Source organism: Podarcis filfolensis (genome assembly GCF_964270895.1).
Source record: "Podarcis filfolensis genome assembly, chromosome: 1".
NCBI classification, from domain to species: Eukaryota; Metazoa; Chordata; class Lepidosauria; order Squamata; family Lacertidae; genus Podarcis; species Podarcis filfolensis.
The window spans coordinates 69,596,299-69,622,609 of NC_139604.1; the positions used below are offsets into that span (position 1 = coordinate 69,596,299).

The 26,311-nt window shown below is 38.4% G+C and overlaps 1 protein-coding gene across 4 annotated transcripts in view; it reads left to right on the forward strand.

The window, feature by feature from the left end:
• Positions 1 to 26,311, forward strand: part of USP47 (ubiquitin specific peptidase 47) — a 46,476-nt gene that overhangs the window by 4,090 nt on the left and 16,075 nt on the right. Inside the window, exons 2-12 of one of the 4 annotated variants that reach the window (XM_083597656.1) lie at positions 3,637 to 3,696; positions 7,162 to 7,365; positions 8,276 to 8,389; positions 9,364 to 9,502; positions 10,498 to 10,594; positions 12,742 to 12,887; positions 14,310 to 14,389; positions 14,946 to 15,095; positions 23,804 to 23,899; positions 24,005 to 24,157; positions 25,607 to 25,774. In XM_083597656.1, coding sequence (XP_083453782.1) covers positions 3,637 to 3,696; positions 7,162 to 7,365; positions 8,276 to 8,389; positions 9,364 to 9,502; positions 10,498 to 10,594; positions 12,742 to 12,887; positions 14,310 to 14,389; positions 14,946 to 15,095; positions 23,804 to 23,899; positions 24,005 to 24,157; positions 25,607 to 25,774 — 1,407 coding nt within the window. The remainder of the gene's footprint in view (positions 1 to 3,636; positions 3,697 to 7,161; positions 7,366 to 8,275; positions 8,390 to 9,363; positions 9,503 to 10,497; positions 10,595 to 12,741; positions 12,888 to 14,309; positions 14,390 to 14,945; positions 15,096 to 23,803; positions 23,900 to 24,004; positions 24,158 to 25,606; positions 25,775 to 26,311) is intronic. The other 3 variants (XM_083597657.1, XM_083597658.1, XM_083597659.1) reach the window with 3 other exon arrangements.

The following is a 26,311-nucleotide window of genomic DNA, read 5'->3' on the forward strand; positions in this document are numbered from 1 at the left end:
TCTGACTGGAGCTCCGGAACGGATCCCATCCACAACCGGAGGTACCACTGTGTTACGGTAAAAACTGATAAAAGCCTGAACTTAAGGATCTGCCATTAAATATTTTAGTGAAATTTATGCCAGCTGGGATGTACAGAAATGCATCGTGAAAATCCACCAACTCTTTGCTTCAGTCCCATCTGAAGGTGGGACACTTTTCATTTGCATATTTTTATGTGCAAGACAACTTAATGAATAGCATGTGTTTTTATATTCTGCTGGAAGCTGCCCTGAGTTGCTGGGGAAACCCAGCCGGATGAGTGGGGTATAAATAAAATAATAATAATAATCATCATCATCCAAATAATTACTTGTAAAGGTTCTGTTTCTAGTACATAATTGCAGTGATTTGGTACATAATGTGAAATACATTAAAAGACTTAATAAACTTGTAATATGAATACTTTTGCCAAAAAAGCTAGCTACTAACATACATAGGTGAATATCACATTGTTGGACCATGCTGGAAGCAACCTAAAACAGTTTCTGAAAATTAAAGAATGTGTTGTTTTAATAATTAATTTGCAATTAATCCCTGAGCAGTAGTTCAGAGTACATATGTTAAACTTTGAGCAGCTGCTGCTCCACAGGGTGAATTAAATCAAATTGTTGTTTCTTTTAAATTTTTAACATATTCTTGAGGTGCTGGAACACTGGGGAAAACAGCACATGAAATTAGAGGGACAGTTGATATGTTTTTGGCAGTGCTAGAGTGCAAAGCCAAAAAGAACTTTTGCATTTATACCCATACTACAGATATATGTACAATATAGTTATATAGTGTAATATATTCATTGTAGGCTCAAACATGCAAAAGTAAATCAGTTGTAGAATTTTTCAGCCAGTCACTGAGGATACATAGTACAAATTGACTTTTTTTGTAGGTGGGTTGCATAAATATGCTTGATGCTATTATTCAGTTGAGGTTAGTACCTTTTTGAAGCAGTTTTAGCAAATTTATTTAAGGCCGGGCAACAAAATCAGCAGCAACTTACAATACAAGTATTGGTCTGGAAAACCAGGATCATTGGAACTGTAGTCAGTACCTTGATTAGAGATTATTACGGTTGGCTAAAATTAAAGCTGTAGGGCTTGATTAGGTAAAAAAGTAAAGGTTGATTGCAAGCACCTGGGTCAATGAAGGCAATATTTTAATTGTAATTTTTAATTAATTTATTTATAATACTTTTTTCTGACCTCAAAACAGCTTACAAAATATTCTTAATGTAAAATTACATGTGAATCTTGAGAAATTTCACAGAGTATGAAAGCAGAATTATTCAGGCAGCATTTCCTATATCAGGCAGCAGCTCCTCCCGAATTCTCTGAGGCAGGGGTCTGGGACTGAGCAGCTGGATTGCACTACTTCAAAATATTACTCTGTAAAAAACAGTGTTATATAATACAACTTTGCTATGTGTGGCAGTTACTCTACATAGTTTTAGGTAGAAGTCTTTTTCAGCACTTCTGTGTGAAAGCTTTTTAACTGAACACTCCAGGAGATGAACTTGGAACCATCTGGTTGCAAAGCATACACTCTGCTGGTGATCTGTGGTCCCTCTGCTGAATAAAATACATACAGATTGTATACAATGTAAATAATAACAGCTGCGGTTTGAACTGGCAGAAAACTAGATCCAGGCCTGGAGGAGAAATGACTAATCAAAACTGAGGCAAATAGTAGTCTTTGGATTTATGTTTAGTCATGTCTGCTGAACTGTGTGTTATGGAAATTTTGATTTTCAAGGCAGACTGCTGTGAGCTCCATTTGCAGAAACTAAATAGACAAGGATTATGTTTTACTACTCCATCTTATGTTCATTTTAAAATTTAAAATGATGATATTGCAGTTGTCATAAACAGATCTTACAGATTCTCTGATTGGATATGCATCAATAGAAATGTTATTTAAAATTGGAAATTGCAAAACTTTGGGATGTGCTATGCAAGTGCTCTGTTGCAATAATCATTCTCCATCTCTGAATCAATGCAGACATCCAACATGATGCCATCTCAGTGTTGCTGGACTACAACTCCTGTCTTCCTTTACTTTTGGCTGGAGCTGAAGGAAATTGTAGTCCATAGCACCTGGAGGGCATCATCTTGGCTGTCCCTTGTAGTAGGCATACATGGGAAATGGATATTGTTATTCTCTTTTTCTAATAGCTTTCCTTTAAAAAAAATGCATGCCAAATCAACAATATTTGACACATCTAGGTTGCATCATAGCCATGGATTTTGTTGACATGGATTTTGTGTGTCTGGAGGCATTTGAAGGATGGGTGGCGGCTAACAGATTGAGGTTGAATCCTGACAAGACAGAAGTACTGTTTTGGGGGGACAGAGGGTGGGCACTCCCTGGTCTTGAACAGGGTAACTATGCCACTGAAATACCAGGTGCGCAACATAGGAGTCATTTCAGATTCACAGCTGTCCATGGAGGTGTAGGTCAATTCTGTGTCCAGGGCAACTGTTTACCAGCTCCATCTGGTATGCACACTGTCTCACCAGAGTGGTGTGTGCCCTGGTATCTCCTGCTTGAACTACTGCAGTGTGCTCTACTTGGGCTACCTTTGAAGGTGACTCTGAAACTACAACTAATCCACAATGCGGCAGCTAGACTGGTGACTGGGAGTGGCCACCGGAACCATATAACATCGGTTCTAAAGGATCTTCACTGGCTCCAAGTGCATTTCTGAGCACAATTCAAAGTGTTGGTGCTGACCTTTAAAGCCTTAAATGGCCTCTCCACCCCCATTGCTCAGCCCAGACACGTGAGTTTCTCCTCCAAGGGTTTTCTGGTTCCCTCACTGCAAGAAGCAAAGTTACAGGGAACCAGGCAGAAGGGCTTCTTGGTAGTGGCACCCTCCCTGTGGAATGCCCTCACTTCAGATGCCAAGGAAATAAACAACTATCTGACTTTTAGAAGACATCTGAAGGCAGCCCTGTTTAGGGAAGCTTTTAAGGATTAATGTTTTTAGATATGTTGTAAGCCGCCCAGAGTGACTGGAGAAACCCATCCAGATGGGTGCAGTATTAATAATAATAATAATAATAATAATAATAATAATAATAATATCCCCATTAGGAATTAAATTCTGGACATTGCTGAAAGTTTCACAACAATATGGGAATGGTGCACCTTTCTCTTGTGGCCATTGGAAGGGGAAAGGCCTCAAGATGCATGTGCTTGGGTTTGTAATAGATTTAGTTGCCCTCTGCATTAGGTTAATCTAAAACATTGATGGGGAACCTGTGACCCTCTAGAATCGATATTCTTGGACTCCCAACTCCTGTCATTCATGACCATTGGTCAGGCTGACTAGGACTGATGGGAATAAGCCCAGCAGCATCTGGTGGGTCAAAGGTTCCCTATCCATGTTCTAAAACTTTGAGATCTCAACCAGACAGACTGTGAACTAGGATTTCCACATTCTTTTAGGCTCAGTTTTCCAAATGTTCATTATTTTAGAGGAAAATGGTTTTTCTTTTTGCAAGTAACTTTCAAAGCTGTATAGATATTCTGAGTAAACATTTGAAGATTCTTCTCCACTTCAGGGTGCTATAATCTTACTATTTTGTGTTTATATACCATAGGATATGCTTTGGAGATGCAGACAAAGTATCTTTGATGAAATGAAGAAGAAATTTTCGCAGGTAGTTAGCCGCAGTAAACATTTAAAACTGATGGCTTAACTGGGTAGTAACAGCATGAGACTGGTACTTGTTAACATCTGCATGAGTTAGTAAAATGCTTTGTGAGTGTACTTTGAGCTTTAATCTTACAAGGAAGCTTTGGTATTTGGGTGTGTGTGTTGTACAAAATGGTAAGCTTGGTTGCTTTTTTTGTGTAACATTCACAAGAATTAAAAAGCATGGTGTTAAGAGCTCCAAAATAAAATAATGTGCTAGATGTTTTTTAGAAGAGTTGTATGGCACATAACTGAAAATAAAGTAGTGAGTATGTCTTATGAGCTTTGTATCTGCTTCTCATTAAGGCAGGAGTGATTGCTTTGCTGCTTACATGACCTTTTTAGCGTTCATGTGGATTGTTTTGTTTATAGTGAGCACATACACGTCTGTCTTTTTGCTGAATGCATGTTTGATTCTATCAAAATGTTGGCTATTGGAAAGCATTTTTCCAGAGAAAATGACACGATTGTGTTTTATTGGATGTGTAGTGAGAAAATAGTAGATATGTTTTTTAAGAGCATAACATTGTCATGCCTCAATAATAGACTGGATAAGAGCCAACAAACAGAGATCTATGAGTATAGGGCAGTATACAAATTTAATAAATAAAAATAATAGCGTGAAACATTTCAGTATGCATAATATGGGGTGGTGTGATTTATAATTTTAGTACTTCTTAATGGTTGAAGGAAAGGGGCTTTGGTAAAAAAATGATCATTCTAAACACTGTTCAGGGAGGCTCTTGATGTGCTGAGAAGAGAGAACCTTTCAGTTGTTGTACAATTTGCACAAGTAAGCAAACAACCCAAACTGCAAAGAAGTTGTTTCACACAGTTGCAGGAGGCGAGATTTGGCTTATTTTCACCCCTGCCCTTCAGTATTTTGCTGAGACACACTGTGGTTTACAAACAAACAAACAAGCTGCAAATGGTTAATGAATTGCTTCTCAAAAATGACTTGACTCTAGCAGTAAAGTAGTGCCTCTTTTCTAGCTTTGCTTTTCATTTCTCCTAATAATATTTTTGCTGGCTTGCATGGAAGAATAAAGGCTTGCCCCCTTTATTTGGATACTTGTGAGAGGGTGGGTGGGTCCCTTCTTCTGTAGGTGGGTCCCTTCTTCTGTACCTCCCCACTCTGAACTTTTTTGTGTGTATCTGGTGGCGTGTTTGGTATGGAGGGAGGAGTGTAAGTAGAACAACTATTATTATATCTTGAAATATATAATAAAACCATTCTGGTCTAGTTCTTGGTTCTGGTCCCTAGCTTTTAGCCAGGGTTTTCAAGCTAATCATGCTTAGCATTGACCTTGGTGTAAATGTAAATGGGGCCACTTACCTGCCAATAAAACAATGATATTAAAATGTTACACGATTGGCTTGTGTTGTCCCACCCATCTGTCAAAATCCTTTGCATGGGGTTCCCACTTGAGAACTACACCACCAGGGTCACCCCCATGTTTGGTATTCTAGGAAGCCCTGAGCATAGGCCTGGCAAAGTGGCTGTTTCTCCTCTACTTGCCATTGACAGGGATAAAAGAAAATGCTGCTTAGTGCTGAGTTTGAGTGCTCTGGAGATCTTCCTTAAGGGAAAACCTTGACAGGCCAAGATTGGAGCGTGAGCTGGAGGTACTTTAACCCTCATTTAAAATATTACAATCAGTTCTGATTGCTTTACTTGTAAAAGCATATAGCAGAGCTAGAGAAGATGTAAAAATTGCAGCTGCAAGGATCTGAAGGATAAGTTATCTTCTGAAAAATGCTTGCAAAAAGATGACCGGGGTGGCAGCATGATGGAGGCTTGTTAAATGACCAGCTGTATGGAGAGTAAATATACTGTTTGTATATACAGCACCAACAGTGTATATAACACATTACAAAGTGTTGTAAATAAATAAATAAAAAGGATGAGTTATTGGTCAAAAGGAGTTGGCAATCTAAAATACAGTTGTAAAACCTGTGTAGTTGTAGAATAGGATTAGGTCTTTGGGTGTAGCTCGAGGTTAGGATTAAGTCTGGTTTGCACAAATAGTGATTTACCAAACCAACACAGCTCATCAAGTTTGGCAAGCCTCTGTTTTTGCATTCCCAAGTAGACTTCATGACCAAACAGTGTACTATCACACTAACAAACTGTATTTAGATGACAGGCTTGGCTGCAATGTACAGGCTTTGTTGAAATGGGTTTTGAGGGGGAAATTGAGGGAGATAATAGATGGCACTATTTTCATTTTCAGCATCTGAGAGTTTGATATTAAAACTAGCTAGCAGTTTGGCAGGAATCGGAAATCTGTGGCCCTGTAGATGTTTCTGGGCTATAGCTACCATCATTCCAGGCCTCTGACCTTTCTGGCTGGTGTTGATGGATTTTGGAATTCAGCAACACCTGAGGGCACAGGTTCCCAAACTCTGGATTAAGACAGACAGATGTAATTATCTAGAAAAATTGTAGTTTATCAGTGGGATTTATTATTGTCAGACAGTGCAGTACTGTGTAACATAATGTTTTAACAAAGCATTGATAGATAAGTGTATCTGACAGTAGCTGGTCATCACAGCAAGAACACAACCTTTTTCTCCCTCTGCCCCATACATAGCTTGCCTCTGATTACTGTATAATGTAAGTCCTGCCATTAGAATTCTGTGCTTGGCCATTGGTTTAATCTAGCATGACAGTCTTGTATGAAACACTGCTGTACATAATTCAGTTGACCATGTAAAGCTAATGAGAGGGGGGGAAAGTGTGGGAACAGGATCAAGTATGGAATTAACTTGGGGAGTGTTTTGCTAATCTCTTACAAACCAATTTAAGTTTATTGTTTGCCTTCAAATAAACATGCAGTTGGACCATCAATAAAAAATTAACTATTAACTTAAATAGTCTAATGGAAAGAGAACAGAGGTATGAGGCCCACCCATTGTGGCCAGTAATCAGGGATGAAAGATAGCATGTTTACTACCATGTTGACTAGTTCTGCTCCAAACAATAGCTATGGATGACTTTAAATAAGTGCTCACTCTTGTACCATTTCTTTTTTCCTTCCTCCATATAGCACCCTTCCGTGCTTCTTGTTTGGCACTTACCATAACTTCTGATTCTACTTTGAAGGATAAGCATTAATTTACTATGTGAACTATGTACACATACAAGCAAACTAAGGTTATCGTTAAACAAAATGTAGTGGGAAATGTGAGATGGGGAAGAAGCAATATACAACCCTAGATCAACATGGTTTAGAGTGGTGAAATCCCGCCCCCCAAGATGATTGCCTCTAATGCTGTTAAGATGGTGCAGTCTTAAAGAAAATCATATGCTCATTATTTTGATCCATGAGATAATAAAATATTTCACTTCATTTTACGAAGAAGTTGGCTATGTTTAAGCAGAGGTTGGATGGTCAGTTTTAAAAATCTGTTTTCTTCTTCATTACAGATCGAAAGTGCCGCTGATGAACCTAGAGTGCTTTGTATAATCCAAGATACAACTAATTCTAAGACCGTTAATGAGCGCATCACTTTGAACTTGCCAGCTTCCACTCCAGTAAAAAGACTGTTTGAGGATGTGGCCACTAAAGTGGGCTATATTAATGGAACATTTGATTTAATATGGGGAAATGGAGGCAGCGTTGCTGATACGGTAAAAACACGCTATCTTCCTTAACAGAGTAGAAATGTAGACATTTTGGGGAATACTTGTATAAATGTTGGAGGCAATGGGTGGGATTCACCTAAAGAAGCCATTCAGAGGCAGCTTCCACAACAGAACTACCCTCTTCCTCCCCTGCACAGGATTGGGTCTGTTTATTTTTATTCATTTTTTAAAAATATGCCTTCTGTTTATATTGTTTACATATGTGTCATGCTGCTTGAATTTCTTTTTATCAGTTTATTTAAATGAATTTTTAAATACTGAAGTTTTTTCTTAATTTGAACAGCATGAATCCTAGAATATGTATAACAGTGATCACCACCTTTTTTTTAGCCCTGTGGTCACATTTGGAGTTTGGCCATTTCTTCCCTTCTCCAGATCAGCCCTTCCCCCACCGACACAGAAAGAGAAGGAGTGCATGAAATGAAGCAACATTTAAAACATAAAACAGAAATTAAGACCTGGATGTGTGAAATCCCTGGCCTCTATTTTATTCATTCTGTTTCTGTATCTTATTGTTAGCAAACTGTACAGCACTTCTAATGCATGTCCACTGTACTTTGTATTTAATTTCTAGTTATGCTGTAGAGGCTACTAATGTTGGAAGTTTAATAAATTACCATTATGGGTGGGGTGTCATGCAGGTGCATTCTGTAATTTGAAGCACTTGTATGGTCCCTGTGCTCTCAGTAGAATCTTTAGAAATTTTGGTTTCTATTAGAGCTAAATGCAGCGAGAGCGTGCTGATGACCAGGGATATTCCAGGTCATACTGATATTTCACATTAGGCCTGTGGTTCTATCATTCCCCCCCCCCACTTGTTCTCCTATTAATTTAAATTTTCAAAATAAATAGTAGCCAGATCTATTTAGCAAACAATTTCTTTGTTTTGTTGTAGACATCATTGGATCAATCAAGTGATAAATCTGTTGTTGATGCTGGTTTTGAACCTGGGAAAAAGAACTTTCTGCATCTGACAGATAAAGATGGAGAACAACCTCAGATAGTATTGGTAAGAGAATTTAAAATTATAAAACAAATACCTATTATGTACCTGCATTTTCTTTATCAATCACTTTTAAGAAAGCTTGGTTTTTGCTATAATTTTTATTTTTACTGGTACCAGTTCTGTATGTGTCATTGCCTAGTATAGGTTCAGAATCTTGTGCTGAAGAGTATTATAAAATGAGATAGCATTGACTATATAAATAGGAGTGGAGAAGATGGAGAAATGTTAGTGGAAAAACTCTACAATTCTATGATTCTCTGGAAGGCTCTGTTTGGCAAGGCATATAGGTTCTCTGCATGCAACCAAAGAGTTGTTCTGTCACAAAAGGCTTTGTGAATCTGTATATTCCAGTAAACAGAAACTAAGACATTTTTCCACTCAAAGAGAGCAAATTTGTTGACTCTCTTGCTGGTAACACAAGTAAACCAGTTCCAGTCATCCCCACTGCCCTTCCCAAACCAGTAAGGCCTTTTAAGAAAGAAGACCACTTTAGCTTTCAGGCATGCACTTAAGAGGAAATGCATGCTAAGACTTTAAACACAATAGTGCACTTTGTCTTCCCATAATTGTACCTCATAATTCTGATCATGCCAGTGCAATTTGAGTGCTGAAAGTAGCTTTGAATACTGATCAGCCTCAGATTGGAGCATCAAAGGCTTTTTTTGGAGCACAGAGAAGGAGTACCTACACCTAGTAGCTGGGAGAAATTGATCCTGTGCATTATTGCTCAACTAGCAATCTGGGTTTGGGACTTACTAGGTGGGAACATCATAGGAACTCTGTTTAGGCTCCCTTCCCTCCTCACTCCCATTACGCATTCTCTCTTGGAGAGACTGCTTTGTGTAGTACTTGTGGATGGGACTGTTGACATGTGCACTTAGTCTCTAGACTTCCTTAAATAGGATAACTTTGTGTGGATGGATTTGTATTAACTGCATCCTTTGCAAATGTGCTAATTAACGTATCTTATCTTTTAGGATGAGGCCAGTGGAGCAGATGACCGTAATCCAGATAGGTTTATAGGCCCTCTTCCACGAGAAGGTTCAGCTGGTTGTTCAAATGATTATGTTGGTCAGAACTATTCTTACACATCAATTCTGAGTAAATCAGAAACGGGTAAGGTGGTTTATTATTTCTCTTCCACTGTATAGTAAGGCTTCAATGGTCTGTTAAAACAAGTTATATATTGGCAGGGCAGAATATAGCCATACACCTCACTTTTGTGTGCGGTTTGGTGCAAAGGGAAAAGGCCTAGAGAACTGTTGTTGGTAAAACTACTCCCAAGCATGGTATGAGTGAGTAGGAAGTGGTGGCAGTGAACCTACTGCCCAGGGTGTGAGCTGATTCCTGTTTCTATTATTTGCTTCCAAGTTTTTTCCCCTAGTACAATTTGATACCTGGGCTATATAATGTATTGAGTGCAGATGGTTCCACAGGTCTCCAGGCATTTTCCTTTTATTTTACATGTTAAACACTACTTTGACCTTTGCAAGTATTCCATACTGCTAGAGAACTCAGACTGCTCTCCAAAAATTCAGCACTGTTTTTCCCAACCCCCATTCACAGTTAATATACTTTTTTTCTGCCTGCCTCTTTCAATCAATCCTAGCATAGAAACTCTTGATTCTGTTCACCCCTCCACTAATACAGAGATTTGTTCTGCAACCCTCTGTACCTTATAAATTGCTGCTGTGGAGGTTTGGGAAGCCTCTGGGTGTTTGAGATATAGAATAGTGCTGCAATGGGGAGGGGGATTTCTGAAAATTGCCTCCCTACTCCCTCCCTTCAGTGTGAAGCTTCTACTGGATCTTGGGGCCTTCCATGAATAGGAGGACTATTCTGTTCACAGCTACTTAGAATCTAAACCCATGGCCATTATTACTTTCCCCAGTTCATAAATTTCAAGGAAACTATTCTTGCATTCTGATAGTCTAGCAGGCCTTTGGATTAGTGGTAGACTTACAATGGTCGCAATAGGAAAAGCAATGTCTGTTCCAAATTTCATTGAAATTATTAGAATAACTGTTAACCTGTTGAACAAGAAATGTTACTCTATTACTTTTGGGTGCTAGCCTGGCTGCTAACCATGTCCTCCCCCCCCTTTTTTTAAGGCTATGTAGGTTTAGTAAATCAAGCAATGACTTGCTATTTGAACAGCCTTCTGCAAACCCTTTTCATGACTCCTGAATTTAGAAATGCATTATATAGGTAAGTGCATGATATCAAAAATATTTTAATGTCATAGGTTTCAGAGATGTTCTAATGTTGCAGTTTTCTGAAATGTAAGTTTTTGTGATAGTTTTCATGCAGCATTACTTTTGCCAGTTACGAAAATGTGTATTAAGAAAAAAAATTGACTGTGTGTGTGTTGGACAAGATTTTCCCCTCCCAAAGCATGTATTTTTCTGAAAATCATTCTAAGAAATTATTAAACTTTAGTTATACTTAACCTATACTTGAAATCCTCCTTCTAGGTAAAACAGTAGTGGGCTCTTTCTGATTTTCCCCCCATGAGAGCACATAATGTAACAGGGTTAGAGTACATTCATGCTCCTATAATAACTTCTTCTATTTGAAGTGTCATGACTAGCTCCCTCTGCAACACAGTAGGAGCAAGAACTTTTTTTAGACAACTGGCCATTAGTATTGGAACATACTTTCAGAATAGACCTGCAGTTTTAAAAGTTGGAGTTATCAGAAATAACAATAGATTCTTAGAAGGAGCATTATTCTCTGGTAATAAACCTTGGATAAAATCAAATTTGATGTTCCAAGAGATGTCATGAGATTTTTGTTTAAGCAGGGAGGCGCACAGGATGCAGAATGCTCATTTTTCTGTGCTCAAGCACTTGAGAGCTTGTTCATAGTACTAGTAGTAGAAAAAGTGATTTGTAGCTAATACCATGTTTCATAGCGTAGATAAAAAATCGTCTTCTTCTTCTTTGACGATCACTCGTAGCCAAGTAAGATTGTCTTCCATAAACATGGTTTTAACAATGATTCCGTAAGTGACTGTGGAGGCCTGTTCTGGATCCACACGTCCTTCCACAGTGGGGACATTGGTTTCTGGGTAGGAGTTGATCACGGTGTGGTTTTGCCAAGCATGCCTTCCTCTTAGCACGTGTCTCCCTTGCGTCCTGAGTTCGAGTTTGTCAAAGTCCATGACACCTTTGGTAAAGGCTGTTCTCCAACTGGAGCACTCACAGGCCAGTGTTCCCCAGATGTCAGTGTTTATACGACACTTTTTAAGATTTGCCTTGAGACAGTCTTTAAACCTCTTTTGTTGACCACCAGCATTACGCTTTCCATTTTTAAGTTCGGAATAGAGTAGTTAAGGAGCAATGTATAAACTTTTACCCACTGTATGGTTCAGTGTGTCTCTGTAAATTCTAGGCCAGGGGTGGGGAGCCTCTGACCTGCAACATTAAATAAACTTGGCACGTCCCAATTTGGCCTGCTAGGCCATTCACCCCCAAATCACAGCCAACTTCCCCACATTTGGCGATAAGCATAAATAACTCCTTGCATTCTGGCTTTGATTGAAGCTGGCAATGCAAAGGATCTTCCTCTGTAGGCTGACTTAAGCCTTACCCTTGATGTCAGGTGATTGACAGGTGGGAGGCTTTGCTTACCTCTCAAAATGGCCTAAGGTTCTATGACTGCAGAGGTCAGGATTCCACTCACTAATGGGACTCCCTTTCCCCACTCTTGTTTTAAGCAGTGTTTAATCCTTTAACAGTATTTGCAAGAATTCATGAGAGTTCACATTTTGTGATTTTATTAGTTTCATTTTCTAATGGGTATACAGTGGTACCTTGGTTTTCAAATCTCTTCTTTGATGAACATTTCAGTTTTCAAATGCTGTAAACCCAGAAGTAAATGCTTCGGTTTTCAAACACGCCTCGGAAGTTAAACATGCCATGTGCCTTCCATATTGAGTTTTCCATATTGAGTTTTCAGTTTTCGAACGTTTCTGAATTTAAACGGTCTTCCGGAATGGATTATATTAGAAAACCGAGGTACCAGTGTTTTTGGAAAACAACTGTTTTATAAAAAAAGTGTGCAATGTTTCATAATGCTTCTTTATAGAAAGTGGTCTGATGAAAACATTAAATGCTGAAGAATTGTTGTGCATGTTTTCTTAAAAGTTGTTTTTATGTTCTATATTAGACTATGCTAAGCATATGAATTAGGATTTCGGGTTTTCCATATTTGCACCTTGAACAGCAATTTTACATCAGCTTGTCATCCAAGGAAGATCTCTATCTAAAAATGTACATTAAGAAGGCATCTCTTTTAAATGTGTTGTAACTTAATTGCCTGATCCTACTAAGACCCCTCCTTTTTGTTAATAGATGGGAATTTGAAGAATCTGAAGAAGATCCAGTGACCAGCATCCCTTACCAGCTTCAAAGGCTATTTGTTTTATTACAGACCAGCAAAAAGAGAGCAATTGAAACAACAGATGTTACACGAAGCTTTGGATGGGATAGTAGTGAGGGTAATTAAGACAAATTGCTTGGTTAAATTTAGTGTAATTGTTAGGCTAGATATAAACTGACATTCTGTGTTGAATGTGGATTTGTTCCATAGAAAGAATCCCAGAGAGTACATTAATCTTCTGAGGTGCGGGATTTTTTTTTTAAAAAGTGATACAACTTTCTCAGGAATGGAGAATGCTCTAAAAGATATAGGCATTGCAAGCTTTTGTACTGTTTTTACAAACATTGTTTAAGAACACATGCTGGATTATCTAGTCCAGAATCTTGGTGACCGAATCTTGGTGACCATGGTAATCACCTAGATGCTTCCAGGGATAGCAGAAGAAAGTCAAGCTACTTTATAATGATTCTTGGATAAATTTAAACCTTGTTTTCAGTAGGTGAAGTCTAATATTGTATGAGTGGACTTCCCTTTCCACGTCCCCCCCCTGCAGCCGACATATTCCCCCCAGATTTGCTTTGATGGGTGCAGAGGAGCTGCAGGGACGGGGCGGGGGGTAGGAATTCATTCTGCCGACAGCATCCATTCTGATGGTGGCTGGACAATGTTTCATTTTACGCAGTATCTGCATTATCTAGTAGGCAGAGGGGGTGTTGGTGACTACTGTATTTCTTTTATTTTTTGTTCCATGCAAACATGAATTCCTATTTGCAATTTTGAATTGTTACAATGAATTCACAGAAGTAAACTTTATGTGTTCAGTGCCTCATTGCTTTTTATCTCCTAGAAACTCTATTTTTGAACTATGAACTAAAATAAATTATTGAGGCTAAAATAAAAGGTGTGTTAGAAGCAGAACTTACAGCTCTTTTTAGTATTGTTAAAGTCCAAAGTGTATGTTCTGCAGTGTTAGGTCTGTATCAAACACTGCTGTTGTACTTGCGCAAGAGACATTTGTGCCGCAGAACTGCCCTTCTTTTCTTGTGCAGCCCCTCATGCATCTCGAGTCTGCTCCAGAGGTTTTAGGGACCCCCAAACTCCTGTTGTAAATGTCCAGTGGTTTTTTCGAAAATATGAACATGCTTGGAAAGAATGGTTAGTTTTTAGCCAAGTGTTGCACATGGGAGAAATTGAGTGATAATATCCTGCTAAGCTGTACTCCAAGTAGACCCAACAAAATCAGTGCACTTAACGTTAGTCATGATTGTAGCTAATAAGTTGGCTGCTTTCAGTGAGTCTGCTCTGAGTATGACTTTGTCTGCTAGTACCCTTTGACCCCAAAGCTAGCAGAATCCTAAACAGAATAAGTTTACTGTGAAGGGAATCCACCTATCTAGGTCTGCCTTGATATTACATAAAAGGTTCTGCCCAAATTAATTGTGGGGTGTGCGTGTGTGTGCGTGTAAACCAGGTTAACAACATTCTGTAGGTAGATGTCTGCCTAAGCCGACACAATAAGGTCACTTTTATTTTCCAACAGCCTGGCAGCAGCATGATGTCCAGGAACTCTGTAGAGTCATGTTTGATGCTTTGGAACAAAAATGGAAACAAACAGAACAGGTAACAGTTTTGGCTCTTCTTAAAAAAAATGGAATAAAGAGGAATATCATGCTACTTGAACTAGAAATATTAGCTAGAATGGATTAAGTAGATAATGTTGCGTTGGACCACATTTCAAATGCTAACTTCGGCAAAGACATTGAGATGGTATGGTGAAAGTCATGCTCTTAGATTTAGCTAGAGAAGAAATAATTCTGAGCCAAATCAGATGCTATTAAGACTAATTGGAGAAAGAAAACATTTTACCTGCCCTGAGCTTTGTGAGTAGGTTTATTTTCTGTTTTGATGAATAACCAGTGTATTGTAATAAAATTAGATGGAAATGAGAGTATGCTCTGCTTTTTAGTAAAAGAACACTCTTACTTGACAGATACAAAAGGTATTGGCAGATTTCACACACTGTGAACTTCTGTCTTATCCCTGTAAAGTGTTACTTGTGCATTTCAATATGAATACCTTTAAATGCCACAGGAATGAATATTGTATAAAGCAAGATAATATCTTGTTTGTCTCCCTTTGGCTTTGCTGAAATATTTAAATTCTTTCTCAATTGCAGGCTGATCTCATAAATCAGCTCTATCAAGGCAAGCTGAAGGACTATGTAAGATGTCTGGAATGCGGCTATGAGAGTTGGAGGATTGACACATACCTGGATATTCCGTTGGTCATTCGGCCCTATGGCTCCAACCAGGCTTTTGCAAGCGTGGTGTGTACTGCTCACCTGAATGCTAATGCATCTATGCACACATTACATACATAATGCAACAGTGGTATCACTTTCTTGAAAGGTAAGTATCATCCTAGATACTCCATCTTGGGTTGTCCGTCTTTGTGCAGTAAACCAGCTAGCAAGTTCTAGAAGTTTTTTTGACCCTTCAATGAGTCCTACTGGTGCATGTTTAAGAGGGAAGTTCAGCTAAGTGATTTAATGGTTACCGTAATATTATTATGCTCTTTTTTGTAATGCTTTTGGGATTTAGTGTTAGTTCTGTTTTGGTATGTTGATAGGTGTTTGTTTTATTAATATCTAAAAAGTGTTAATGTTGTTGACAATTGTAATAAAAATAGAGCAACTGCTTGTGGTGGCAACAGGAGTTTCTCGTTTTACTGCAGAAAGGAAAACTTTTTGAAATGAGGAATAAGAGATGGCGTGAGCCATATTTTTGGTGTAGTTCTCCTTAAACTAGTGAGAGGTGTCATATATGCAAAGGGAATGTGTATGGAATTCTAATTTAGATTTCCATGTGTGCTGTGTGTGGGTGTGTTTGCATGTTGTGAGGGGATAATCCGAAGCAGAGAACATGAACAGCAATAAGAGGAGTCATGAGAAAATAGGCCAAGTAGGTAGGATATCTTCAGGTATTTATTCTACAAAATCCTTCCTTATGGTGTGGTAGGTGATTCAGGTGACCCCATCACATTTGATAATATAAATGAATAGATTTTGCATATACATTTGCATATACATTTGTTTTGAACAGAAGTATAATAATATGCTGGACATAATAAAAATTAACTGGTTTGACTAAGCTTTTCCAGTTCAAAGACCACATTAAGGGTTTGCCATCCCCTACTCTGAAGGCCACATGAAAGTGTTTGCACACACACACTTAGCAGTGGGAGGAGCAAACAAGCAGTGTACCTGCTTACTTGGCAGCGCTTTTGCTCCCTAGCATAGCGCTAGTGTAGGAGAAGCTGCTCCTCTCCCACTCCTTGGTGGGAGCACATTTGTGAAAGCTTTGCCTTCTTGCTCTGATGGAACACTATTCTGGGAGATGAAACAAGAAGGAAAACTTCTTCCTCTTTCTTAACACTCTGGCCAGTGAACCATAAATGCTTTCTGCCCACCCCAGAACAACTGAACCAAACAGCTGAAAATTGTTTGTTTAGTTCTAGCCATTTTCATGTATTGTTAAATTTATCATGCTATTTAGTATATACAGGCAGCAGCCATTTTAAGTATGTCCAATTGATGTGTGATTGCCAATGTGTGGGTCCTTTTGGACCTGGAAGAGGGCATGGGGGCAGGGCGGAGCATGATTATGTGTGAGTTGCCAACATACATAGGGGCCGGGAACAGAATCGCTCCACACCCACCAGCAGTTTTACTGCAGAGTGTTGGGTAACTTAAGGGCTTATAAATGTGACATTATCTAGTAAATAGAACTATTCTGAATGCCTCCCTATTTTGATTGGTATTAAGCTCACCATTAAGTCATCTTTTTAATTAACAGGCACCTATTCCCCTTGTCTCTAGTGTATTTTTAAAAATGTTGTAATAAGATCTACTGTCTTAAATGCTTTCTCTGAGGTGGGAGATAAAAAATTAAGTCAATTAACTATCACAGGATGTGCATTTTGCATGAATATTAACTACTGGAAAGTTGCATAGATACCAACTCTTATTCTGTCTGGTTGAAACAACATCTGTTTCTTTCATGAATATCTGCACATGAGAATCAAGTTTATCATATGTTGAGGTTCTTCTAAAGCTATTGTGTTGGAAACTCTGTTGATGCTCCACTTAGTGAAGCTCTCTTATATTTTTTCCTGAATTGTATTGCAAAGTTGGCTATTTTGGTGGTAGAAAATATTTTAGCTGTCTAGTCTTTAGCAGTTGGGAACTATGGAGGATACTTGCTTTTGGAGAAAGGAAAAAATCGCATGTTTCTAAATGGAATTCTCTGAAGGTAGTATCCTCCATTGATCCACAGATAAGTAAGCAGTGGGCTCAAAGGTCATATCAATCACATAATGGGATCAACACATGCACTAATAGGGCTTGTGGAAGGGAATGTAAAACTCTTAGATCTTGCTAGTCAGTTCCTGAGGGACTTGCCACAGGCGGCACTACCCAAAATAGGGAATCTAAGGAGGATACTACCTTCAAAGAACTCTAGCCAAGAGGTAAGTGATCTCTCATTTTTTAAATAAAAGTAACAGAAAACATGTCAATTCCTGGCAAAAAGAAAAGGTCTGTCTTGTCAGTGGTTGCCATTATACACTACAAAGGATTTATACTTGAAATTTCTAATAACATTATGGTAAATGGGATTTTTGAGAGAAATTACAAGCTTAAGATATATCCAACTGTTTATTCCTGACTCTGCAAATCAAAATAGAGATTAAATTTCTTAACTGGCAGCTATTGGGGCTTCAACCTTTAATTGCCATGTCTGTTTGTAACTTGAAGAAATAGTTTAGTTTACTATTCTGGTCTCCTATTTTGTTTTCTTTTGCATTATAGTAAAGCTTCAATGTTTGAAGAAACAACAAGAGCTTTGTTGTATTCCATATAAGGCCATGTAGAAGAGCAGTTTAAAAAAATTAATTGCTCAAACCTTATGAAACAATCAGTAATTTGCTGTTGGTTAAGCTAATGATTTGCAGGTTCCAAATACAAATCTGAAGAAAATGCTAAAAGGGGAAGTTTGTGCTGCTACTGTTTGTTTATAGAGGAGAACATATTTAAGAATTGTGTTATGGAACTCTTGCATTTGCATTAATATTGTACAGACTTTCAGTATATTGCAATCCCATCTAGTTTTAAGATTAAGTGCAGTTTACAGCTTCACACATCAGAAAAGGGTTTAGGATGAAAAATACTAAAGAATCATCTTCCTTAGCTTCATGGTAGTGGCATTGTGTAGGCATTACTGAACAGTCTAGGTTCTATTTTGACCTTGTCCAAATCAAGCTTTCCAAAGGACTTCTTCAAAAGCATATTTCCCAAGCTGAGGTGGTGGTTTAAGATTAAAATAGGCCATTGTCTTGAAGGCACATCCTTCATCAACCATGCTGAAGCTGAGCAGGTTTGTGTCTGGTCAGATGGGAGACTGACTAGAAACCTTACACACACCACTTTGGGTACCATGGAAGAAAGATGCAAATGAGACTACTTATAAACTGCTTCAGTACAAATGTCATTGTGCCAGCTCTACATAAACTGTAGACCAGCAAGGTGATAGAAGCTCACTAATCATACTTTGTGACTTTCCAGACAGTTGAAAATCACCCGAGGGGGGGGGGGTTGTGCCAAGTGCCCAGCAAAAACAGTTCCTAGTGGACCACTATTTGTAGCTGGTAGGCTGCACCACCAAGCCAGAACTAAACTAAGATGCCATATTTTGTGCACAGCACTTCATACTAGCCTCTAGCCTCTAGTATGCATTCCACCCTACTTCTGAATCTACCCTACTTTTCAGATAGATTGATATATGTAATCTTTGAAAGAGAACTAATTTTGTTAGCAACTTAAATTTTACAATAGGAAACCATCATCCTTTAAATTTAAATAATCCTTTGAATTTAACTCGGTGGCTGGATTGGCTGTCTGTTGCTCCTACTTCATCTTACCGTTGGATGTCATTCCTTACACGTGAATTGTCTTACTGTTTGGGGCGGGGTGTATGAGTTTTTAAGGGCAGTAACTATAGTAAGGCTGATGTGTTCTAATGCTTCACATGGCAGATTAATAGTAATCAGAATTTTGTTACAAGCACCTGGAAGCATTTCTATAGAAAAGTTAGGCTGTTTGCCTATGTGTTTGCAAGAAAACAAAATTGTTAGGAAACACAACAGTTCAAAGTGGTAAACTTAAAGAAGTATTGGTAATCTTACACAAGCAGATATTGGCAGTAATGGAACTTCCATGAAAGTGGAAAGTCAGTGGATGCAGATAAAACAGTGCAATCCTAGACATTTCTACTCATAAGCAAGCCCACTTCCCAGGCATTATTCTCCTGTAAGTGGATATTGAGCTGCAGCCTGTTAGTTGTATGTGGTCCCTTTTATTTCAGAGCAGCTGAAGTGTAGTGAACATAGGGTTGGATGTTGCCTCCCATGAACAGTAAAGTTCCTTCTATTCTTGGAAGGCTTCTTATCCAACTAAGGAATTCCACAGGCAAAATGGGTGAGTAGGTGGTTTTTGTTGATTTTGCCCTGAATAGCAGGGTTGGGGACCCTCAGTTAGTATGAAAGGTGACTGCAGGAGGAAGAGGAAATTTGTTACATTTCTCTTCCCCCTTTTTTCTGCCATCAGTAGCATATTGAATAAAACCTTGAGTTCTGTCACCAGCGGGAGCAAACTCCAGATCAAACATCTGGGACATTATATTATCCCACTAGCCTAGAAGTAAATCCTATTTAATTCAACAGTAATAGCCTTGACTAGACAGCTTCTGGCTTTTCCTGCGAATATTAATCTATCTCCTTGTCCTTGATAGTGATATGAGAAATTAAGTACTTTGGGTGATCTAGTGTCACATTAGGTTCTGCAATGGGACATCACCTCTCTCTTCTACCCATGCAATTCAAGTTCTGCTCTGAAAGCCCCACCACCACCACCACCAAGACTCTAAAGCAAATTTAGGGGAACACTGGGAAGGGAAGGATGCAGTCACAGACACACTTTGCTGTGAATTATTCAGTGGATGATGTTATTGATCAACATTTTCTTGGCCCCAAAGCTAACTTGCTTTGAAAGGAGCCTTTGGAGGCCAACCATGACATGGGATCTAACTACTAGAATAAATTTTAAATGGTTTGACTTTTCTATAATTTCTTCTTGACTTTCCTTGACTCAGAACCACATTGAAAACCAACTTATGCTAGTTAATAGAGACATTTTGGTAGAAATAGTATTTATAAAATACTTTTCAGTTTCATTCATATAAGGCAGAAGCAGCATAGAATCGTAGAACTGTAGAGTTGGAAAGGGACCCTGAGGATCATCAAATCCAACCTCCTGTAATTATACAAATTATAGAAAATTGTAGAAAGAAGTAAAATATACAGCAGTCAAATATAACACATATTTTTTAAAAACTGATCTGTAAAAATCCCATTAAAATTACTTTGAGCATCACTTCCTCTTTGGTAAGCACTAAAGTCATTAAATAATGCATTACCATTCATGAGTTTTTTTCATTCAAGTTTTGAAGATCCATAGGAGCATCACTTGTTTTTGTTTATATCTGTATATATATCTATATCTATAGATATGGATCTATATAATAGTATGGTTCCTTGTTGACTTGCACATCACACAGTCTACATAAATTTTACATAACCACTTTGTCAATCATTCACATGCCATTTTTTTTAATGAAAAAGATGTAACACATTCTGTTGTGCTGCATATTTCTATATCTGACTAATTGCTTCCCACATAATAAGATGTTGCTGGAAAAAAATACCTCAGCTGTTTTGGTGCAGATTACTTAAGCATTCTAGTCAGCAATTGTTCCCTGAATGGCCTTATTAGCAGGTCATAGTTGTAGTCTAAAAATCTATATTTTGTACAGGTGATACGCATGCTTGCTTCAGATTGATTTATATTTTATAGAGTCAAAACTGCAAAATCTGTAATCCACTTCATAGTAATTGCCTTCTGATGCAAAGATTGTCGTTTATAACGGATTAAAAAAATACTTCCTTGTACTCTGCAATATTTAGGTACAATTTTTCAAACAAACAACAAACAAAAAACCAACGGTGCAGAGGAGCCAATTAGAGTAGTTCCCCCTACCCTTCCCCATTATGGTTTGAAGAACAGTCCCTTTCTAAAGAGTTATTCTCTATCAACAATGACAGAATTTTTGTTCATGTGGAAAAGCTGGGGCTGTAAAACCTTTGTTCTGTTTGTTCTTAGTGCTTCTCTGAGCTCTCAGAAATGGAGGGAGAAGGGATGAATTGGAGGCTTTTTGAAGACCTTCCCATATCCTTGATCTCCTCCCAAAGTGGGATCCATCAAACAACATGCTTTAGATAGTAATCTTATAAGCTGTGTACCAGCCATTTTGCAATTGGTGAGTTTTCTCTCCCATTAAGCCCCCTATTATTTATTTAGAAATCAGGGGACAGCTGTTGATCATGAGAGAAAGTGACTTTCAGAACTTTTAAAAATTCTGCCTTATCTGCCTTTAAATTACTCATTTTACAACATAACAAATGGTGTTTCTGATTTTACCTTCACCAGTGAAGGTGCTTCTAGAATTCATGAGCCCAGTCTTCTGTCAGCTTTCAAGCTCTGTGTCTCAATATTTTTAGTTACTTTTGAATAAAAGACTCAGCTGGCATAAATAGAAACTAACAGGTCATATGCTCAGCATTTTTGACAAGTTGTTTCATACAACTCATAATTCGCCCCCCCCAATATTATTCATAGTATTGGGAAGAAGAGAGAAATGGGGAATAATGCACTGAGAAAAAATAAGAATCTCTCTTAATTTCCTATGCTAAGGACTTCCAGTTGATATGTTCAAAACATACCTATTGTGCATGCACCATTTGTGAGGTAGTCACACATGTCTCAAACCAGAAACATTACCTTATTTTATTAAGGGATTTCTGTACCACCCTTCAGCTGTCATTTTCTGAGTGGTGTGTGTATAGTGATAAACCTACTAATACAAAGATATAATCAAACCACTGAAAGAATAAGATCCTTGTAAAAACATACTAAAAGCACAGGAGAATAAAAAGGCCTTTGACTACTGGCAAAAAATGCAGTGCCATCTTTTTGGCACCAGGGAGTTTTCCTGGACCTCCAGGGACAGGACACTGCAACTGGAAATGCTCTGTCCCTTGCTGCCACTTGCCTTACCTCAAACTGTGGAGAGGCCCTTGGAGGAGGTCATTAATGTATAGTCAAATTTATACATTTTTATTACTTGGAGTGACTTACAACAATTAAAAAACTACAAAGCATATGAAATACAATGGTATGTGGGAGTAGGCATTTCTTCAGGTACCAAGACCCAAGAGTCAAGTACTGAGGCATGCTTCACTGTTGCCTACATCTAAGCATTCCATATCCTCAGAAAAGTCCACACTCTGTTTCTTAATGAGTCACAGATATAGGGTACCAACTAGCTGGAACGAGCCAAGCTGAGCAATGACTTGTTGCACCTTTTTATAAGGATTTATTGAATGATCTAATCACACCCATAGTAGATACACTGCAAAACTATCAGGGACAAAATGTTGCCAAAACAGTGGTTCATGCAGAATGGGAAACCTGTAATAAATCTGAAGTTTTTTTGAAACGAGAAAGTTGTACCTGACTCCATTTGAGCAGATGGAATAAATTGTTCAACTGGAGAGTTTTTTTCAGCACACTGGCCCAAAATTGATTATGCATCTTGGGGCAGCACCACCAGAGGATTTACTTCACTATATTTTTGAATATCAGCTTTATTCCGATATTAGAACCTTTACTAAGGAACATGAAATATTAGAGAATAATAAAAAAAAGTTTACTACAAGGGACTAATCTATGTGACATGAAAAGTAGTCTCCTTTGTGACAAAAGCCTCCAGCCTCAGGGAAAGGGATTTGGAATCCATTTCAGACAACTGATAGAATGATTTTATGTCCTTAGAACTGCGAAATCTTATCTCCCCCTATTTTCAATTTTTTTGTTTTAGTAACAATTTAAACATTCTGTATTATTTGGGGTTTCGATATATTTTGCTTTTATGCAGAATTTAAATGTAGGTTATATTCTCTTTTGATATGGTATATGGCAGTGCTTTTTTTCTAGAAAAAGAGGTGCAGGTACTCACCGTGAAGTTGTTACAATAAGTGCCACACTTTTAACAACAAAAAAGAGGTGCTCGTACTGCGTACCCTTCAGTACCCCTGAAAAAAAAGCACTGTTCTACAGATTAATTCAGTAAATTCTACTCCATTGGGTAGCTGCCTCTGTGGCTTTAGCCTTATCAGAAAAATGAATTTCTTATTCTGCTTTCATACCTGACAGTTCACACACATTTTTCCATATAGGGAGCTTTTTAATCTGTGTTTGAAAAATTGCAAGCATAAGCCACCTCTCTCATATAGCCATACAATGATATAAAGTTAGGCTCTTGGCAGTTGATACACTGAAATATACATATTCTGTTTAATGGGACTTAATATACACCTAGCTATGTGCAGAGCTGAAATCTTAAGATTTCAGATTAATATGACCATACCTTTAAGAAATGACAGAGCAGAATTAAATTAAAATATGTCCTCTGCTTAATTTTGCACTTGTTCCTGAAAGATCAAGGCCATCTTTAAACCAGGGGGGGTAAGGCCATGAAACTGCTGACTGTGCCACTGTGGCTTAATGTCATGTGCAAGATAACAGACTTGGATTGTTCACAAAACTTAATTCTGATGGAACCATCAATTTGTTAATAAAATGTGATGTGTTATTGATCATGATTTGACTGCTTACCTAAGGTAGAATGCAAAAGTTGTTTACCCTTGAGTTTTTTCCTCCCTAACCCAGTAGCTGCTTTTTTAATTTGTTTATGGAGATTATTTTAAAATATTAAATCACCTGTTAAATGAACTTTTGCTTGTTGCACAGTTCCACATTATCTGTCTCAGCAGCTGCTTATCTTTTCCTCCCCACTTGATTAGGAGGAAGCTTTACATGCTTTCATTCAGCCTGAGATCCTTGATGGCCCCAATCAGTACTTCTGTGAACGGTGCAAGAAGAAATGCGATGCAAGGAAGGTAATAAATGCATTTTGACAGAACTCTGGACTAACTGGATATATATCCTTGATATTTATCATTGCCTTTATATCTTTTTTCTTTTTTTTGCCTTTTGTTTTTCAGGGCTTGCGATTTTTGCATTTTCCCTATCTGCTGACCTTGCAGCTAAAGAGATTTGACTTTGATTACACCACTATGCACAGGATAAAACTTAATGACCGTATGACATTTCCAGAAGAGCTAGACATGGGTTCATTTATCGACATTGAAGATGAGGTAACAAGCTGCATGCTGGTTGTGTTTTAAGAATTATCTTTATCTCTCAAATGTAGTTTTGTTGGCCTGAGTATCAAACAAAAATCATTTTGAAATCCATTCCCAGTGTCAAGCCCTAAACATATCATTTTCCCCTTTTTGAAATTCTTGCTAAACATTAAACACTGGCTTGTTGCTGTGATACCTGGTTTTTAAAATTTTCAATCCCAGATGAAAACACCCATTAAACATATATATCTAGGCCTGACTATGGAACCAAGTTGGTACTTCTTGCATGTTTAGTCCATCAAAGAGATTCACTGGTGGAAGAGTGATATTTGCCACCCTGCCCTGCCCCCCCCCAACAAATACCTTCTTGTTCTGGAAGATTCTCCCAGCCCTCTGGAGATTATTCTCAGAGGGGCTGCAAGATGGAGGGGGAAATGGCAGAAAATGCTCCCCCCCCCCACTTCTGCTAGAAGCTACCTCCGCTGGCTCAGAAGCTCTTAGATTACAAAGAGACACCACTGGCTGTAACCAGTGAGGTGAGCTGTCTGAAGTTAAATCTGCTTTGTGCTTTACCTTGAGGTCCACCAACAGGATCCAGACGCAAAATAGTGGTCCATGGATGTAGGAATATAGTTTGAATAAAGGAACAGAGGAACCCTGAGCACATACAGAATAAAATTCCTGGCCTGAATATCAGACTTCAGCTCATCAATCTTTCATGCCAAAAATCCAGATTTCTTCATTTCATCAGGGATTTTTTTTTAAGGGGGCAGCCTTTTAGCTGTTACTGTTACTCTTGCAAAACAACTAGAAACCCTTCCCAGTCTGCTGTAGAGTACAGAGTCCTCAGAGTTGATCTGCCTTCTGCTGACTCCTGTGCAAAAGGCTATTATTGTCTTGCCTTGTGTCTTTATCCAAGGGGGTAGAAAAATCAATGAAGTGTAGCGACATCTTAGCAGCTAACAAATTTATTATGACACAGTTCTGCGAAAGCTTATGCCACGATAAATTTGTTCCTTAAGGTGTGACCACAGCTTATTTTAAACTTTTATGTTACAATTGAACAGTTCAGAGGTCAGTGAACAGACAATGAAACCATGCGCAGAGGGTTCCCATGGGCATCTATAATGCCCTATTTTCCCTTGCCCCTACATGTACACATGTATGCAGGTAGTCCAAGGAATGAGGATAGGCAGTCAAACCTATTTCCCCTGCCTCTGTTCATGCATATTTGGGGGTTTCTGAGTCCTTGGGAATCCACATTTGTACTTTGAACTTTGAATCCTAGTACTTTGAACTAGATTGGGTCTATGGAACTCTTTATGTTGAAGCATAAGAAATCTTAAGGAATGTGTCAAATGTTTTTGTAGTATTCAAGAGTACAGCACGAGCATTACAAAGTTCATCAGATGTACAGGTCCTTAATATTTTCTAAACTGCTTCTGGTTACTTATTTTTAAGAAGTCTCCTCAAACAGAAAGCTGCACTGACAGTGGCGCAGAGAATGAAGGGAGTTGTCACAGTGATCAGATGAGCAATGATTTTTCAAATGATGATGGGGTTGATGAAGGAATATGTCTGGAAAGCAATAGTGCTGCTGAAAGGATTTCAAAAGCTGCCAGTGAAAAGGTACCTTGTAAAAGTGGCTATGTGTGATTTGCTCCACCCAATAGTTGATCATGTTTTTAAAATGTATGCCTTATTGAGAGAGTTCTGTTATGCTATCCATGAATAATACATATTCCAGAATTTAGAATTGTAGAGGCATCTTGACTAGATCATCCAACCTCTGGTTAAAAACCTCCAAGAAGGAAGAGGCTGCCACCTCCCATGAGAGTCTCTTCCACTGCTGAACAGCTCTTACTGTCGGAAAGTTCTTCTGATGTTTAGTGGGAATCTCCTTTATTGTCACTTGAATCCATTGGTTTGGGTCCCAGCCTCTGGAAGAGGAGCTTCATGCTCCACGTGACAGCCTTTAGATATTTGAAGATTGCTATCATATCTCCTCTCAGTCTCCTCTTTAGCAGGTTAAACATACCCAATTCCCTCAACTTTTCCTCATAAGTCTTGGTTTCCAGTCCCTTGATTATCTTGGTCGCCCTCATCTGCACACATTCCAACTTGTCAATATCCTTCTTAAATTGTGCCCAGTACACAGTACTCCTA